This window comes from Botrytis sinoallii, assembly GCF_014898435.1.
Source record: "Botrytis sinoallii strain Bc 23 chromosome Unknown BSIN_003, whole genome shotgun sequence".
Classification (NCBI taxonomy): domain Eukaryota; kingdom Fungi; phylum Ascomycota; class Leotiomycetes; order Helotiales; family Sclerotiniaceae; genus Botrytis; species Botrytis sinoallii.
The window spans coordinates 3,278,402-3,294,364 of NW_024066030.1; the positions used below are offsets into that span (position 1 = coordinate 3,278,402).

A 15,963-nucleotide genomic window follows, 5' to 3' on the forward strand; every position below is an offset into this window, starting at 1 on the left:
TAGAAACAATGATCGATCGAATTTGAGAGTTGAAGTCATCACCGTTAAACCAAAACTCTTGTTTACAATGTCGATGGACTGTTGTGAAATGTAGCGCTTCGATGATTCCTAGATAGGATATGCGTAAACCATGAAGACAAACCCTTTTATGATAGATAGCCAGTTAGCTGTAATCAAAAATTATATCAAGTTCATGGCCACTTGTTCCTTGATCTTGAGAGCCAACATGTACATATCAAATGGTCTTCGCTGAGCGAGACTCTTGTGAATATAACCGAAATGAGCAATAGTACAGGTGTTTCAAACACTAATCACCAGAAAATGTTACGGTTTGCAATCTCGAGTTTCGGTAACAATACATTCCAAGGCAATTTCCAACTCTCTGTTCAAAAAGCATCGAGCATCGGCGAAGCTGCAAAAAATCTGTCTATTTGCAACTTTTTAAGTCACAGAGCTCAGCTAGCAGGACTGCGCACTAATTGACATGGAAATTTCAGAGGCCACAGGACATGTGATTGCCTGTTGCATGGCTAGCCGACTGGCAAGCGTAATGCTATCTCCAGGTCCAGATATTGTAGACTGTGATCTCTGAACTCAACACTCGTCTGAGTGAATTCAGATGAGAATTTGATTGTCACAAGTAATCTTGAGGAATTTCTATGATCTTTTGCATTGAAAAATGAGAAGTATATCCTCTTGTCTAAAAAAATCAAGCAACCGACAGTACTCCTTTGAACGCAATACTCCCATTTCCTGAACAAAACCTACACAGATCTGTTCCTCTGTCTCCAGTGCTGACTATACATAGATCTTTGTGATTAAAATTCTAGAACTTTGACCTCTTTCTGTCCTATCCTCTGCTGAAGAAGTACCCAATCACGCTTGAAGTCAAGCTTGGCAATTAACGCCTTGTACTGCCAATATGGGTATGGATATCGATAGACGTGTCCTATTTTTGACTTTAAAAAACTTATATTAGCCACTAAGATACACACGTCAGACCAAGGATGTTCTCACCCTATAATAACTTTTGCAATTTGGATTCGCAGGAGGCAATTTTGCTTGCCCTGGTCTCAATGATAATGTCCAAGATCTTACGCGTTCTTCCTTTGGCATAATAGCATAACGGAAAGTGCCAACATTCTTCTGAAAGAGATATTTTGTTGCGATAGAATTGTGATGCGCTTGAAGTTCAAAAAGCTCCATGACGCTGGTTTCGAAAGATGAGCTATTCGGACCAAGAAAGTTGAAGTAATTTGGAAAATCATCAACGGCGACGCCTCGTGAAAGTTAGCAATCGGATGAGAATATATTGGTCAAAATTTCTTACCATATAAGGAAAACAGTTCTGGTTGGTATTTGTCGCATAGTAGTTGTCCTGATCGTCCTTTTGTTGGGACAGGAAGTCCAAAATCGACGGGATTGTAACCTAGTTATTTGTCAATTAATTTCGTCTCTTCCGATCGCAATATTCCTATCTCTTACCAGTACCCCAAATCAATACATCAGTTTCTCGTTCCATCTCCTCGCCTGTATCAGTATTCCTTGATTTAATGCCATTCTCGGTGAGTTCAGTCACACTGTCAGTCACAAGCTCTACGTTATCGTTGTTAAATATCGGATAATAGTCACTGAGCATCAATGGACGTTTGCATCCAAAAACATCTTTAGACTCAAGTTTCCGTCTTAAAGTGTCATCCTTTATCTGTTTGTATAGGTGGTTCCTCGTCATCGAGATGACTATTCTTTGGAGCCATGATCCTACAGTAAATAGACGCGGACGTAATATTTCATCCTGTTGGTGAGTTTAATACAGGACACCAAAGTTTGCAAATTTGATCAAGTAGCATACCTTTTTCATCCAGAACCACCGATTAAACCGCATCAGAAATGGTATGTGAGCAAACATCCATTTTGTTAACGACCCGACAACAACATCGTTACGAGGCAAGACATGTCCCGGACTTCTTTGATAAACTATCAAAGACTTTACCTCAGGGTAAATGTTTGGAATAAATTGACAGGCAGATGGTCCTGTTCCAATTACAGCAACGGTCTTTCCCTTGAGATTGGCATTTTTTGGCCAGTCCACACTATGCCACTCCTCCCCTTTGAAAGCATCGACATTTTTCACAGGTGCCTTCTTGGGCACTGTAAATGCTCCTAAAGCGCCGATAAGCTGATTTCTAAATTAGAAGATATACAAAACAATATGAGGGGCTCACTACGTACTACATGGCAGCTCCAGAGTTTTGTATCTCCCGTGGTAAGATCGGTAGTCTCGACAAGCCACAACAAACGCGAATCATCCCACTTGGCCTCTACAATCTCTGTGTTGAAAGTTGTGGACTTATGTAATTCATATTGTAATGCTACGTCCTCAAAGTATTTTTGGATCTCGGGCTGGGGTGCAAAAGTTCTACTCCAGTCTATTTAGAGTTAGTTCTGAGATTTTTTAGAATAGACCGATAAAAAGACTTAATCTATCATTGTCTTCTTCTGTTAGAGATAAAGTCACATGTGTGAAAATACTGACAAGGATTAAGAGCAAAACTTATTTGATACTCGTGACTTGGAATATCACACGCAGCTCCGGGATAAGTGTTCTTCCACCAGACTCCCCCAAACGCACTTTGTCTTTCTAATATCTGAAATTCTTCAAGAGGAAGCGTTTTTTCACGTATGAATGTACAACCTTGAATAATTCCTGCAGCACCTGCTCCAAGAATAATGGCAAATCGATGTTCATCTGCTTGTACAGTCTCGATTGGCATTTTTTCGTTTGACATTTCGACTTTGAATAGAATAAATGATAACACAAACCCATATTTGCTTTAGCATATACATATCGAGTTTCCTGTAGTATCAGACTGGGGTCTTCACACGGTCCGTGTACTTCGGATGCCGAGAATATATTCCGTGGGAACGATTACGAGACCGAAAGCTGGGATCATCACATGATCATACCCTTGTCATTTTGATTCAAAAACTACCTGACTACTATGTCTAGACTGCACAATCGATACCCGCGGCGGGTAATGTTCCTTGGGGAGAACTCGCGGAGCGGATTATTGTAGATTAACCGTAAGAGAGAATATTTCTTGGCTAGCTCCATAATTCTGACTCTAAGTTCCCGTCTTGACATTAGCTCTAGCTAGAGGAAGCACTAATCAAAGTCTTGAGGCCATCTTCTACCGTAAGAGGGATTATTTCTGGGAACAATTCGTTAAGATACACGGAATCCGGAGCTTTAGGGTCGAAACTAAATGTTCCTGATTCAAACCAGTCTCCATGCTCTTTCAGCGAGGCCGAGTATGCAGCCCTATGAGCCGGTGCTTCGATGACCTGCCCACTAAGAATTTTAGAGGGTTCATCAGTGATTGTCCATTTATCACCTGTACATGCAGACTCAAGTTAGCAATGCTTCAGTTCAACATTAGATGTTGGGAAGGTTCGAAGGCATGTAAAATCGTAATCATACCAGTAATTTTCCCTGCTATATCTATCACATCATGCCAGGACTGTCGATCCCCAACAATAAAACTTCTATTCTCCCACTTCGGTAAGGAAAGACTAGCAACGACAAAGCGGCCCACGTCTCTTGTATGGGTCATAACCAAAGGTACTGTCCCTGATCCAATACCTACCGAGGTTCTGCTGGGAATGTCGAAGAATCTTATTCCAGCTGCAAGATGACTTGGCACCGCGGGCATGCACAAATAATCTAAGAAGAGACCATTGACGAATGAAGTATATTCGAGGTGAGTTTTGGCAAGCTCTTTCACGGCAACTGCTTTGAGGCCAGTGCTTGGGCGAGCGAGCGCATGTCTAATGAAATGGTTAGATGCGTCGATTTGTCAAGTCCGTAAGGACGAAGATCCAGACATGGAACTGAATGGGATACATCGGATCTCACTCACTTTTCTTCATAAGCACTTCCATACTCACTAGGCACAAATCGCTTCACAGACTGGGAACCAGCAGCACCTCGTACAAGGTTCAACTGTGAGTCGCTGTGCTCTTTTGAAACAATACACAAAGCCGAAATAACCGTATGAATATTATGTTCATCGAATATCTTTGAGATTTGTGAGACATCGGAATAATCAATCGAAACAACCTTTACGTTGTTTTTTGCTGCATATTCGGGTGATTCCTATGCTCAAACGTTATTTTTTGTTCATTCAATCAATATTCCGGAGAGAATTTGGGATAAATTACTGTTCTACTCAAAACAATGAATTCGTGTTCTGTTTGTGCTTTGAGAGCGTCAACGATAGCGTAACCAACTCCACCAGTTCCGCCTGCGACTGCCACTCTGACCATGATGTGAGATTTGAGCTTTTATATGGATGTGATAGATATTTTAGCGACAATGTAGTAATTAAGCAGGTATCATACTTTGTAAGTTGGGCAATATTCACAGAATGAACAGTTTTAATGGTGACAATTCAAAAGATTGTCTCAGTCTATCGTAACATAAATATTACAATTTATCTCTCTAGGTAGTCACATCCATACCCTTTTTCTTTTCCACTTGTGTCACCTCTTTCATCCCTCGTTACTCTCCGGAAACGTTTGTGCATTATGTCTTCTGTCTTTCGGTAGCCGAGCCGACCCTCCGAAAGTCCGCAGATATCTATGGATATGCTTCTTGATATTTTACATCGGTTCTGATGTCATTAACAATAAAATCATCGTGTAGTTATTCAATTATAGACAGAACATAAAGATTCATTTAGATCGAGACTTATATCAATATTGATATAGCATAACGTGATTAGTTGGTAGATCTGCTATATCAATAGATTGACTACAATTGTCCAGGAAAAGAAGGTGGTAAAGTTGATTACAATTCGCAGTGTGGCCCCCATGAAGATCGCTGAAGACGGGCCCATTCAGTCCATGAGATATTTTCCGAATTGCGATCGCGGTCGTCGATGACAGAAGCGTAGATGGCTCTACGAATTTCAACAGGCATCGATGTTAGTGCTCTCACGCTGTAGATCACAGTCGTCGATCATAATTCCTGGATGATCTGTAGCGATGCAAGTTTTGACGAAAGAATCCGAAGATTTAAGAATAGACGATTTAAACAATATCTCATGAACTTTAGGATTACCTATCTAATTATCAACACCAAAAACTAGCCCCTTCAATGAACAAACGGGGTACTACTGACGGCGGCGTTAACATTTGTGCAGAAATGTGGTAACCTCTTCACAGACCATTCTCAACGAGAAGAACAGCAGATTTACATATTTTTGTTATCAAGCATTCAAATCGTTGTTTTTTTGCCTCTTCCGAGGTATGAGGAGAGGTGTTTTGAGAAGTATGAAAGGGCTTTTAGGCGGAGGTAAAGTGTGTGTCTCACTTTTCACTGGAAAATTATTGGCCTTCTTTCGATGACTTTTTACTTGATCAGCAATTCCAAAAATTCCGCCTTTATTTCCTTTGCAGGAGGCCTGTGTTGTGTGTATCAGCAAAACGCACCCGTATGTTATGTCAAGCTCTCGTATACTAGAGTAACACTTGTGTAAACTTACAACTTTAATGCGATGGCGGAGTGAAACTACTGAAGTGCGGGGTTCGCGGGGTTCCTGCTTTCTGAGCTGCTTAGTAATCCCTGCAACGGAGCGAAACAGTGCCCGTGCATATCTTAGTAAACTGCCATTAGGCATCAAGATGACGATTCTTTGCAAAGAAAGTATGTCTGTTTCATAGTATGAAGGTTAAGACGAAGATGATTCAAAAATCTAATTTGAATAAAACATCCACTTTCGATCCATCAAATCTTAATTCCGCCTTGTCACTACCATCATGCCTATACCTGCCACCTTCCATAATGGCAAGAAGACGTTCACGGTTCTAGGTAAGACTGAATCGCATCTTACGAACCACAAAACTCACTTGCTTATTCGTCCATTGTAGAAAATAATCCCGAAGTCATGAATGCGCTAGCTAAGAAGCTTGGTCTTTCCCCCGATCTCGCATTCTACGATGTCTACTCTCTCAGCGACCCAAGTCTTTTGTCCATAATCCCCCGTCCAGTCCATGCCCTCCTAGTCATCCTCCCGCTCACTCATTCCTGGAAAACATCTCGTCTAGCTGAAGACACCCCACTATCTGTCTACGAGGGGTCTGGCCGCGACGAGGCCGTAATCTGGTTCAAGCAAACGATTGGACACGCATGCGGTTCTATCGGGCTTCTTCACTGTCTTGTTAACGGGCCTACGAAAGAATTCATTCTACCAGATACAACTTTGTTTCGACTAAGGGAGCAGGCTCTTCCACTAAAGCTGGAAGAACGGGCGAGGATACTGTACGATGATAAGGAGTTCGAGGATGCGCATCAGAGTGTTGCAGAAATGGGCGACACAGCGGCACCCAGTGCTTCAGAGGGGGACAGATTAGGACAGCATTTTGTGGCATTTGTGAAAGGGGACGATGGTCATTTGTGGGAGTTGGAAGGCAGCAGAAAAGGGCCGCTCGATCGAGGCTTGTTGGCCGACGACGAGGATGTGTTGAGCGAGATTGCGATAGCAAAGGGTATAGGCAGAGTGATGAGGATGGAAGAAGAAGCCGGTGGCGGAGATTTGATGTTTAGTTGTATCGCGCTTGCAAAAGCAGACTGACGGAGTATGGGGAAATTGGGATATGTTTGCGGGAAGGAAGCCTATCATGGCGCCAGCGATTATATTCCCAGGACGGACAAGGCAAGGGCGAAACCCCCGGCTGGATCCTGTTCCTTCACTTTCCCATCTTGAATTTCGACTTCATGAGAACCATCTGGAGCTTGACCCCAGTCACCAAAACTTCCCTCGAAACTTTGCGGGAAGAAATCATCTCACTTGAGGGTTTGAGGGTGTGAAATTCTATAATAGGTATAGTAAATCAATTACTAATATCTTATTAACAAGCTCTATTATAATTATATAATATATAAATAACCGATTTCCCCACTATGTGCACGTCCCTACTACGTGCACGACTTTGAAAATATCAACATTATGGCTTCAAACATCGATGATATGCCTTTAGAGGCTCGTATAGAGCTTGCATTAGATCATTTGAAAGGGGTTCAAGCTCCTAAATACACCCAGACAGCTAATTTCTTTAAAATTGATCGATCCACGCTCTCCCGGCAGCATAGAGGTAAAACCACCTCGAGAAAACAGTTCCTCTCCAATACGAAACAAGCGCTTTCTAGCAATCAGGAGGAGGTTTTAGTTGATCAAATCAACAAGCTGACACAGAGATCTATCCCTCCTACAAGCCGCATAGTCAGAAACCTTGCAGAAGAGATCCTAGGCAGAGAGGTGGGAAAGAACTAGACTAGCAATTTTGTCAAAAGGCATTCAACACGTCTTAAAAGTCGGTATCTCCGTTGCATTGATAATTTGCGTGTGAAAGCCGATAATGTTGCTATATTTGATTACTTTTATGATCTGGTTTGAGCTATTTTCTATTGTTGTTGATCTTTATTACCTAAAACGCTCTTGCTAATGCCCCTCTTTTTTTAATTTAGTTGATAAAAGTGACCATAAAATACGATATACGGCCGAGAGATATATACAATTGGGACGAGAAGGGCTTTATGATCGGTATGGGGAGGACTATGAAGAGGATAATGAGTGCTAGCGCCTATAATAGAGGCAGAGTGACAAAAGCTAGGCAAGATGGATCAAGAGAGTTTATCATCCTATTGGCAGCTATATGTGCTGATGGGATAGCTCTCCCTTCTGCTCTTATTTATAAAGGAGACTCAGGGGATCTATAAGATATATGGGTTCAGGATGTAGGGGAGAAGGATAAAGCCTATTTTGGAGCCTCAAGCAATGGGTGGTCGTCGAATGCTTTTGGCCTATATTGGTTTATAAACGTATTCGACCCTGCTACACGTCGAAAAGCAGGTGGAAGATATCGTCTACTTATTGTCGATGGTCATTCTAGTTATGTCAATATGGAATTCCTTTCAAAATGCGATGAATTAAAGATTATTGTTTTAATTCTCCCCCCTCATTCTACATATCGACTACAGCCTCTCGACATTGGAACCTTCGGTGCCCTTTCGACGAATTACAGTACATTATTGAATGATTTGATGCACAATAGCAGGGGGATTGTTGGTATAACAAAGCGCATGTTTTGGGGCATATTTAAAAAGGCTTGGGAGCTCACTTGTACGAGGCATAATATCTTACGATCCTTCGAAAAAACGGGCATATATCCTATGAATAGGAGTCTTACGATCGACTGTATTGCTCCGGAAGCTCCTCTTACGCCACCTACATCATTTAAAACTCGCAGGGATGCTCTTGCTACACCGTATACGTCAAAAGCGATGTGTAGAATGAAATTAGAATTTCGTCGCGCTCCCACCCATGAGATCACTTTAAAGCTTTTTAAGGCTGCAACTACATTAGGAGCTGAAGCTTCTATACAGGGGCATAGATCTAAAGGTTTAGAAGAGGCTCTAAAGCTTGAAAAAAGGAAAAGAGCTCGTTCAAAGCGTTTAAATCTCATTGGAGAGGAGGGGAATGGTGTGTTTTTATGGTTACCTTCTGCTATTATTAAAACTAGAGCGTATCAAGAAGATAAAGCACTTAAAGAGGAGCAAGAGAAGGAAGCTAAGCTTCAGATAAAAGCTGAAAAGAAAGCTGAAAAGGAATGGAAGGAGATTGAGACGAAAGAGAGGGTATTGCAGAGGGAGGTTGATCGTCAGATTGCACGTGATGCGAAAGAGGAGGTTAAAAAGACTCTAAAATCAACAAAATCTCCAATCAAAAGAGATAAAAAGTTCCCCAAAGCTTCTTCTACTATAGATCTAACATCGACAAAGACTATAGAGCTCTCTGATGCTGTAGAGGCTAATAATTCGAAGGGGAAGGAGGAGGAGGTCATATTGCGATCTAGTAGAGGGCGAGCACTACGAGTTCCATCGAAATTCAAAATCTGAAGATTTTATTATGTTTTTAGATAGTATTGTATCTTATCATTTATCAATTAAATTGCTAGCTCTTTATCTTATAAATTGGAATTGTTATTAATTTTTAAAGTTATTCAAAAAGGGTGATCGAGATCGTGCATATAGCAGGGACGTGCACGTAGTAGGGAAATCGGTTAATAACGTGGTTTAACAGTGGCTCGGCCATATCAGTGGGTCGGCCACTTTAAAATACATATAAAATCAGCCTTTTTCAATATTCATATTTTAATTATCAATCATTATTTTTGAAAAAGAAAAGAATATTAAATAATAATAAAAATCAGTTATTCAAAGTAATAATTTTTTTTTCAAATAATTCTTTTCGATTTCAAAAAAAATCAAAATTGTCATGATTTTCGTTACAAAAAAGCTTTTTTTTATAATAACTATTTTAAAAATTCTAATTTATTGAAACTAATTAGATTTTTATAATCTATATATAATCAAATATTTAATATTAGATTTTTAGAAAATTATATCAATAAATAAAGAAAGTGCACGGTTGTGCACAGACGTATTTTGTATGTAAAAATGGTGGCCGACTTACTGATATGGCCGAGCCACTGTTAAACCACGTTATAATTTCATTATATTATTATATTATATAATTATGTTTCTTATCAGAATGATTTATAATTCTTGGAGGTTAGTTCTAGAATATAGTAATAATATTGATATTCATGCCGCTAGATCTGCAAGCGCTTTAGAAGCCACAATGATTCTTGTCACCTCCATATGCCAAACCAATCATATGCAGGTGACATCTAAAGGTTGATACCAAACCCATCTCAAACGGCTAGATCATCGAGACTGTAACGTGTCTTTTTGGATGAACACCACTATGTCACCAAATACAGCGCGCCGACGTTATGAAGACTGAATATAGGGTAAAGGTTAGCCTAAGGTGGGAAAATTGTTTTGATTTTTTTGATACCATTCGATTTGTCTTGACTTGAGGATTACAATGATAGTAATTATTCTTTCGTCAGAATGTTGTAGTAAAAGTTATACTTGATCAAAGGTAGGATTCGTAGTATTGTAATCCCGATTCGGTAAAAAGTCAGATATTGCCGATTGATATATCGCCTTTCCCGATTAGGATTATTTTCGTTCTCAATATCACATCACTCAAAATACTTATTTTATATATATTAAAAATATAGAAACCTGATATCTAGTATCTAATTATATAGAACAACTACTATCCTTAATTACAAAATTGTGACGATCCTGCCATATTAGTGGATCGGCTGGGATACGATGACTCTCACCTATATGTGGTGTATCCTACGAACCTTCGATCGTGCGATCGGAGAGCTAAATAGAGTTAATTGGAGCTGGGTGGTGGTTGTATACTAATCGGAGGCTATATTGGGAGTGAAGGTATATATAGTTGATTACTAGAGAGTAATTACGAAAATACTTGGAATAAAGGACTACTAGTAAAACGAAAATGAAAATTATTCGATGGTGGAAGGGAGATGAGAGTGGGATTGATGTGGAATCGTGCCTTTACGAATCTGTGTGAGAAGCAGAACCAGAGTATATTGTAATAGAGCATTTGTGAAGCGGAATTAGTTCTTGAAATAGTAAATAATGAAGCTTCTATAATATAGCTGAGTCTGATTGAAGTTTATATTAAAAGCAGGACTGATATTCTTAACTTGAACGAAAATCGACAGAATATTTTTGGGGTGCTAGCGTGTAGAGTTTTTATAATCCAATAATATATATAATCTGCAGGTATACTAAATCGGATATTTATAAATAGTAAGAGAAGTAATAGGAAGTATATAAAGGCTAGAACAATGTCTACTAGGGCCAGCAGAAGTATATATAAAATAGGAGAAGGGATGTTTTTAGCATTTTATTTTCGAATATGCAGAAGCAATATAATAGCAGAGAAGCTCCAATATAGAAAATATACTTTTAGTAAGTCACACTCGATAATACTCGATTGATATTATAATGATAAAGAATCTCAGGCAAAGGCCAATCCTACAATATACATATACAATATATTCTTAGCACTCTACTTTCGATTATAAACTATACATTAGGGGAATAGATTTTACAAACAGAGCTTTGATTAGTGGATTGAAAACACTATAAAAAGACTATCTGATTAAAAATCTGAAATAACAAGCTTATGAGATATAATCGGTTTTGTTATATAAAAGAGATCCAATAAGATAATACGAAATGACTATTAGCCGCAAGGCGTAGTATATAATAATAGCAATAGTAATACTATCTATATAGGTTAAGAGAACGGATATATATGTTGATCTATAATCGGATATTATAGGGTAGAGAGCATAATGGAAATATTAGATAGGCTTAAGAAGCAAATAGAAATAAAAACATAAAGGAATGGTTTTAGTTCTAGCCAGAACTTCTGAAGGTAATCATATAATAAATAGTTTAATGTAGTTAGAAGATTCTATAGAAGTTTAGTACTAGTGATTTTATCACAAATGAGCCGGGAAAGTGTTTGTAGGTATAGTGAATCTACTTTGTATTATAATATATTCTAGAAAGTAGTTATAATATAATTCATTTCTGCTTGAGCCGAATGATCAAATAAGGATGGCCGATTCCGCTGCTCAGACTGATAGACTCATTCCTTATGAATAGAAAAGTCAAGGTAAGGCTTGAAGGCGTTATAATAAAGGAATACTTAGTGGCGTGCAGCACTCCTCAGGGATCCCTATTATCACCCATCTTCTACATACTCTATCTTGCTGAGCTTCTCAATCGAAATACCAAATACCGCTTTAACTATACAAACAATATCGTGATCTATTACTTCTTCAAGCATCTCTCCACAAATGCTAGAATTCTGTAATAATAAGTATAACAGATTATTAGATGGGGCAAGGAGAATAAAATTCTATTTGCTCCTGAGAAGTTTGAATTATTATATATAACTAGGCAACATAATACCACCAATCCACTATTAGTAGTAAACCCGGATCTGATTATTATACCAGTACCAATTGTAATAAACAGGAGTGCTTAACCAACTCTGAGATGGCTGGGAGTCTTCTTCGATCGCCAGCTCTCGTTTCTATAATACATTAAAACGCGCACAGCGAAAGCTATGAAAGTAGCCTTGCATATTAAATCGATCGCCTGCATTTTGCATAGACTACCAGCTTTTTATCTCAGGAAAGTAGTGATTACCTGTGTCCTCCCAGTAGTACTATTTGGTACTGAAGTATGGTATACTAACAAATATAAACCTGAATTGACTCAAACAATCACAAGTATAGGTATCAAAGGTTATCTTTATTGTATCGATAGAGTGATTAATGCTGCTGTAAGAGGAGCGATCCTGGTATATAAAATTATATTGATCGCAGCTCTTATCAAGAAAGCTGGTTTGCTATTGGGGATAGTTGCATTAGAATATGCTAAGCTGCGATTTGCATTTTGTTTAAAAACGATTGATAATTAGTATTTGCTAGTGAGCTGTTTGAAGCTGGTAATACAAAAATGTGGGTATGGAGCAGGCACAGCTAGAGAACCTTTTACAAGAATCCAGTGGTTCGGCTTTCTCATTTCAGAGACCTAATGGCCAAAACTATTTTGCTTGTATTTCTCGATAGGCTGTAGAATGAATTCAATAGAAGGCTTAACAAAAGAAGAAGCAGCTCAAGCTTTCAAAGAGTAATAACAGCAACTCCTACTCAAGGACTACACGATCTTCTCCAATGAATCAGAACAAATCATTGATTGTAAATATTGTATTAGTTACAAATATACAATATATCACAATAACACTCAAATAGCCTCTAGATCCAAACAGATTCGAAGTGATTTATATATTTTATTTATTTATTTATTTATATTAATTAACATCTGTTTTGGACCTCCCTAAGGGTATTTAGACGTACTAAGATAAGGAACTATTTGAGCAGCGTGATCGTCGCAACCGAATTTAGCAATTTAACTTCAATGCCAGAGGCTATTCGCTCCTCTACAAATGCGATTCGCTTCTGTTTCCAGAAGGAAATATTTAATCCGGATTGTTGTTAAGGCAGAGCTTAATTCCCGGATGGATAGACTTGTTGTGGGCTTCGATTCCTATAGTAAAGGAAAAGAAACGAGAGTGGGTTGCTATTTGTTTAGCCAAGCAGCAGGGCTCTTGTATTATATATTGGGTTTGCGGTTTTTAGGGTATAGTATATTCGAATGATCAGTTGAGTGATAAGTTTATAAGGAATAAACAGCAAGCTTTATTGAAAAGATTATTGCTTTCTAAGGGTCCTTTAGTAGTTAGGATAGATCTGAATGTAGAACTCTGAGTTGGTAATCAGCTAAATAAGCTTGTTAGGTGTGTATAAGAGTTTCTTGATATATATGATCGCCTGCTTGTTAGATTGCATTTCTATAGGGGCAAGGGGCCAGTCTGAACGCTTTAGATTGTTTATAGTGCATTTAAAAAAATGATATAATTCCTTAGCGCTGTTGTATAAGCAATCCAACTTATTATTTTAATAACCAAATCACTGATGGTAAGTGGCGTAGTCGCCATGGTCTGTTTTCATAGCTATCAATCGATGTAAGACTACTCTTGATAGAATTAGTTCCTTTGGCTTCTTTGTATTGTATCTAGGAGATCATTCTTTGTAGCCAGCGGAGAGAAAGGAGTTCATTTCTTCCCACCAGGTAGATTCTGCGTGTAGGCGTTTCTGACAAACGATCGTTCGGACCCCACTGATTGTTGGTAGCTTATCGATTACCTGGTCCATAGGCCCAATTGCACCTGCGTTTACTAAGCGATCTGCTTCCTCATTGCTTTCAATCTCCATATATCCAGGTGACCACTTTATTCTGATGTCGAGTTGTTTTATTGCTTTATAATACTTGTAAAAAGCCCATTGTATTATGGGCAGTGCGTTTTTGCATATACTTCAGATAACCGATATACTGTCAATACACATCCAGATCCGGCTGTTCAAGGGATCTTCAAGCATAGTGATTAGATACTCCAATCCGTGTCATACTCCTATCGCTTCTGTATCGAATATATATAAGTCGCTTCGGATCTGCTTAAATCCAGAGGCTATTTGAGTGTTATTGTGATATATTGTATATCCGTAGCTAACATAATATTTACAATCAATAGTTTATTCTGATTTGTTAGAGAAGATTGTGTAGTTTTCGGATAGGAATTGTCGCTATTATTCTTTAAAGGCTTAAGCTACTTTTTCTTTGATTAATCTTTTCGTTGGATCCGTTTTGTAGCTATTCGAGAAGTACAGGCGAAGTAGCTTCAAGCGTTGCATTTCTGGGATGAAACGGCTGAGTTGCTGGATTCTTGTAAGAGGCCCTCTTGCTGTGTTTGCTTCTTGTTTGTATTTTTGTATTACTGGCTTTAAACGATTTACTAGTAAGTATTGATTATTGATTGTTTTTAAATGGAATACAAATCACAGCTTGACATATTCTAGCACAACTATCCCCAATAGCAGGCCCGCTTCTTTGATAAAAGCTGTGATTGGTGTAGTCTTGTATACTGGGATCGCTCCTTTTGTAGCAGTATTGATCACTCTATTGATGTAACGGAGATGACTTTTTATGCCTGTATTTATACTTGGATTGCTTTGGCCTAGACTAGGCTTATGTTTACCAGCGTACCATACTTCCGTGCCGAATAGTGCTATTGAAAGAACGCAGGTGATCACTGCTTTTTTTAGAGAGGAAGCTGGCGGCCTATGTATAGTGCGGGCGATCGATCTGATATGCGAGGCTATTTTTATAGCTTTCGCTGTATGTGTTTTGATGTATTATAAAAACAAAAGCCGGCGATCGAAGAAGATGCCCAGCCATCTCAGAGTAGGCTGAGCGCTTCCATTCGTTGCAATCGGTACTGAAGTGATTATCAGATCTGGATTCACTACCAATAATAGATTAGTGATATCATGTTGTTTGGTAATATGAAATAGTTCGAACTTCTCAAAAGCGAATAGGATTCTGTTCTCCTTACCCCATTTGATGATCTGCCGTACTTGTCATTGCAGGATTCTAGCATTTGTAGAGAGATACTTGGAAGAGTGGTAGATCGCAATATCATTTGCATAGCCGAAATGGAATTTCGTATCTCGATTGAGGAGCTCAGCAAGATAGAGTATATAGAGTATAGGTGATAGTGGGGATCTCTGAGGGGTATTGTATGTTATTAGATACTTCTCAGTTGTAATACCTTCAAGTCTTACTTTGACTTTTCTATTTGTAAGGAATGAGTCTATTAACTTAAGTAGCGAAGTTGGTTATTCTTGTTTGATTATTCGGTTCAAGAGTCGATGCTTCAAGAGAGCATTAAAAGCTTTTTATACATCCATAGTAATAATCGAAATTATATTGCTAGTTGCTAATGTGAACTCCACATCGTGAGTGAAGGTAACTGCTAGATCTGTCCCTGATCTTCTGGGGAGTGTTCCGCAGTGTTGTGGGCTGATTACTTTATATCTCAGAGCTGTTCAAGATATTTGGCTGGCTATATACTGTTTGAGACCCTTTCCGATGCAGGAGATCAGGGCTATTGGTTGCTATGACCGTGGTGACGTTTTGTTTTTCTTGTTTATCTTGGGAATCATTACTATCTCCACTAGCTTCCATCCTTTTGGGTAGTAGTTTAGAACTAGGTATAATGCAAATATCTCCCGGATCAGTAATTTGACGCTCGGCTAGCATGCCTTAAGAAAGTGTATAGTGGCTCGATCCACTCCTGGTGCAGTATACGAGGCTTCTATGACGTACTTTTCTACCTCTTCAGCCGAGATTGTTCTTTTTTAGGGGAGGGTCCCTTTGTGTGTTTGATTGTATAGTGGATTGTTTGGAAGATCATTGTCCGCCTTGAATCGATTTAGAATCGCTATAAATAGGGCGTTCGCTTTCTTTTTTGTATCACAGATCTCTTGTTTACCGATTATTAGGGAGGGGGATTTCGTATTACTTTCGGGGGT

The 15,963-nt window shown here is 38.9% G+C and overlaps 3 protein-coding genes across 3 annotated transcripts; 1 reads left to right on the forward strand and 2 right to left on the reverse strand.

The window, feature by feature from the left end:
• Window positions 1–818: 818 nt before the first annotated feature.
• On the reverse strand, window positions 819–2,789 carry EAF02_002552 (uncharacterized protein; the record flags this gene model as incomplete). The annotated part of the gene is made up of 7 exons (XM_038898600.1): window positions 819–959; window positions 1,018–1,280; window positions 1,331–1,429; window positions 1,486–1,795; window positions 1,853–2,179; window positions 2,233–2,429; window positions 2,537–2,789. 7 exons carry the CDS (start codon window positions 2,787–2,789, stop codon window positions 819–821), a joined length of 1,590 nt encoding a protein of 529 aa, XP_038762292.1.
• Window positions 2,790–3,150: 361 nt separating this feature from the next.
• EAF02_002553 (uncharacterized protein) lies at window positions 3,151–4,326 on the reverse strand (the record flags this gene model as incomplete). Its single annotated transcript, XM_038898601.1, has 4 exons — window positions 3,151–3,395; window positions 3,482–3,828; window positions 3,921–4,156; window positions 4,222–4,326. 4 exons carry the CDS (start codon window positions 4,324–4,326, stop codon window positions 3,151–3,153), a joined length of 933 nt encoding a protein of 310 aa, XP_038762293.1.
• Window positions 4,327–5,685: 1,359 nt separating this feature from the next.
• Window positions 5,686–6,961, forward strand: EAF02_002554 (uncharacterized protein). Its single transcript, XM_038898602.1, has 2 exons — window positions 5,686–5,872; window positions 5,932–6,961. The coding sequence occupies exons 1-2, from the start codon at window positions 5,821–5,823 to the stop codon at window positions 6,633–6,635; spliced, it is 756 nt and encodes a 251-aa protein (XP_038762294.1). The 5' UTR covers window positions 5,686–5,820; the 3' UTR covers window positions 6,636–6,961.
• Window positions 6,962–15,963: the final 9,002 nt, after the last annotated feature.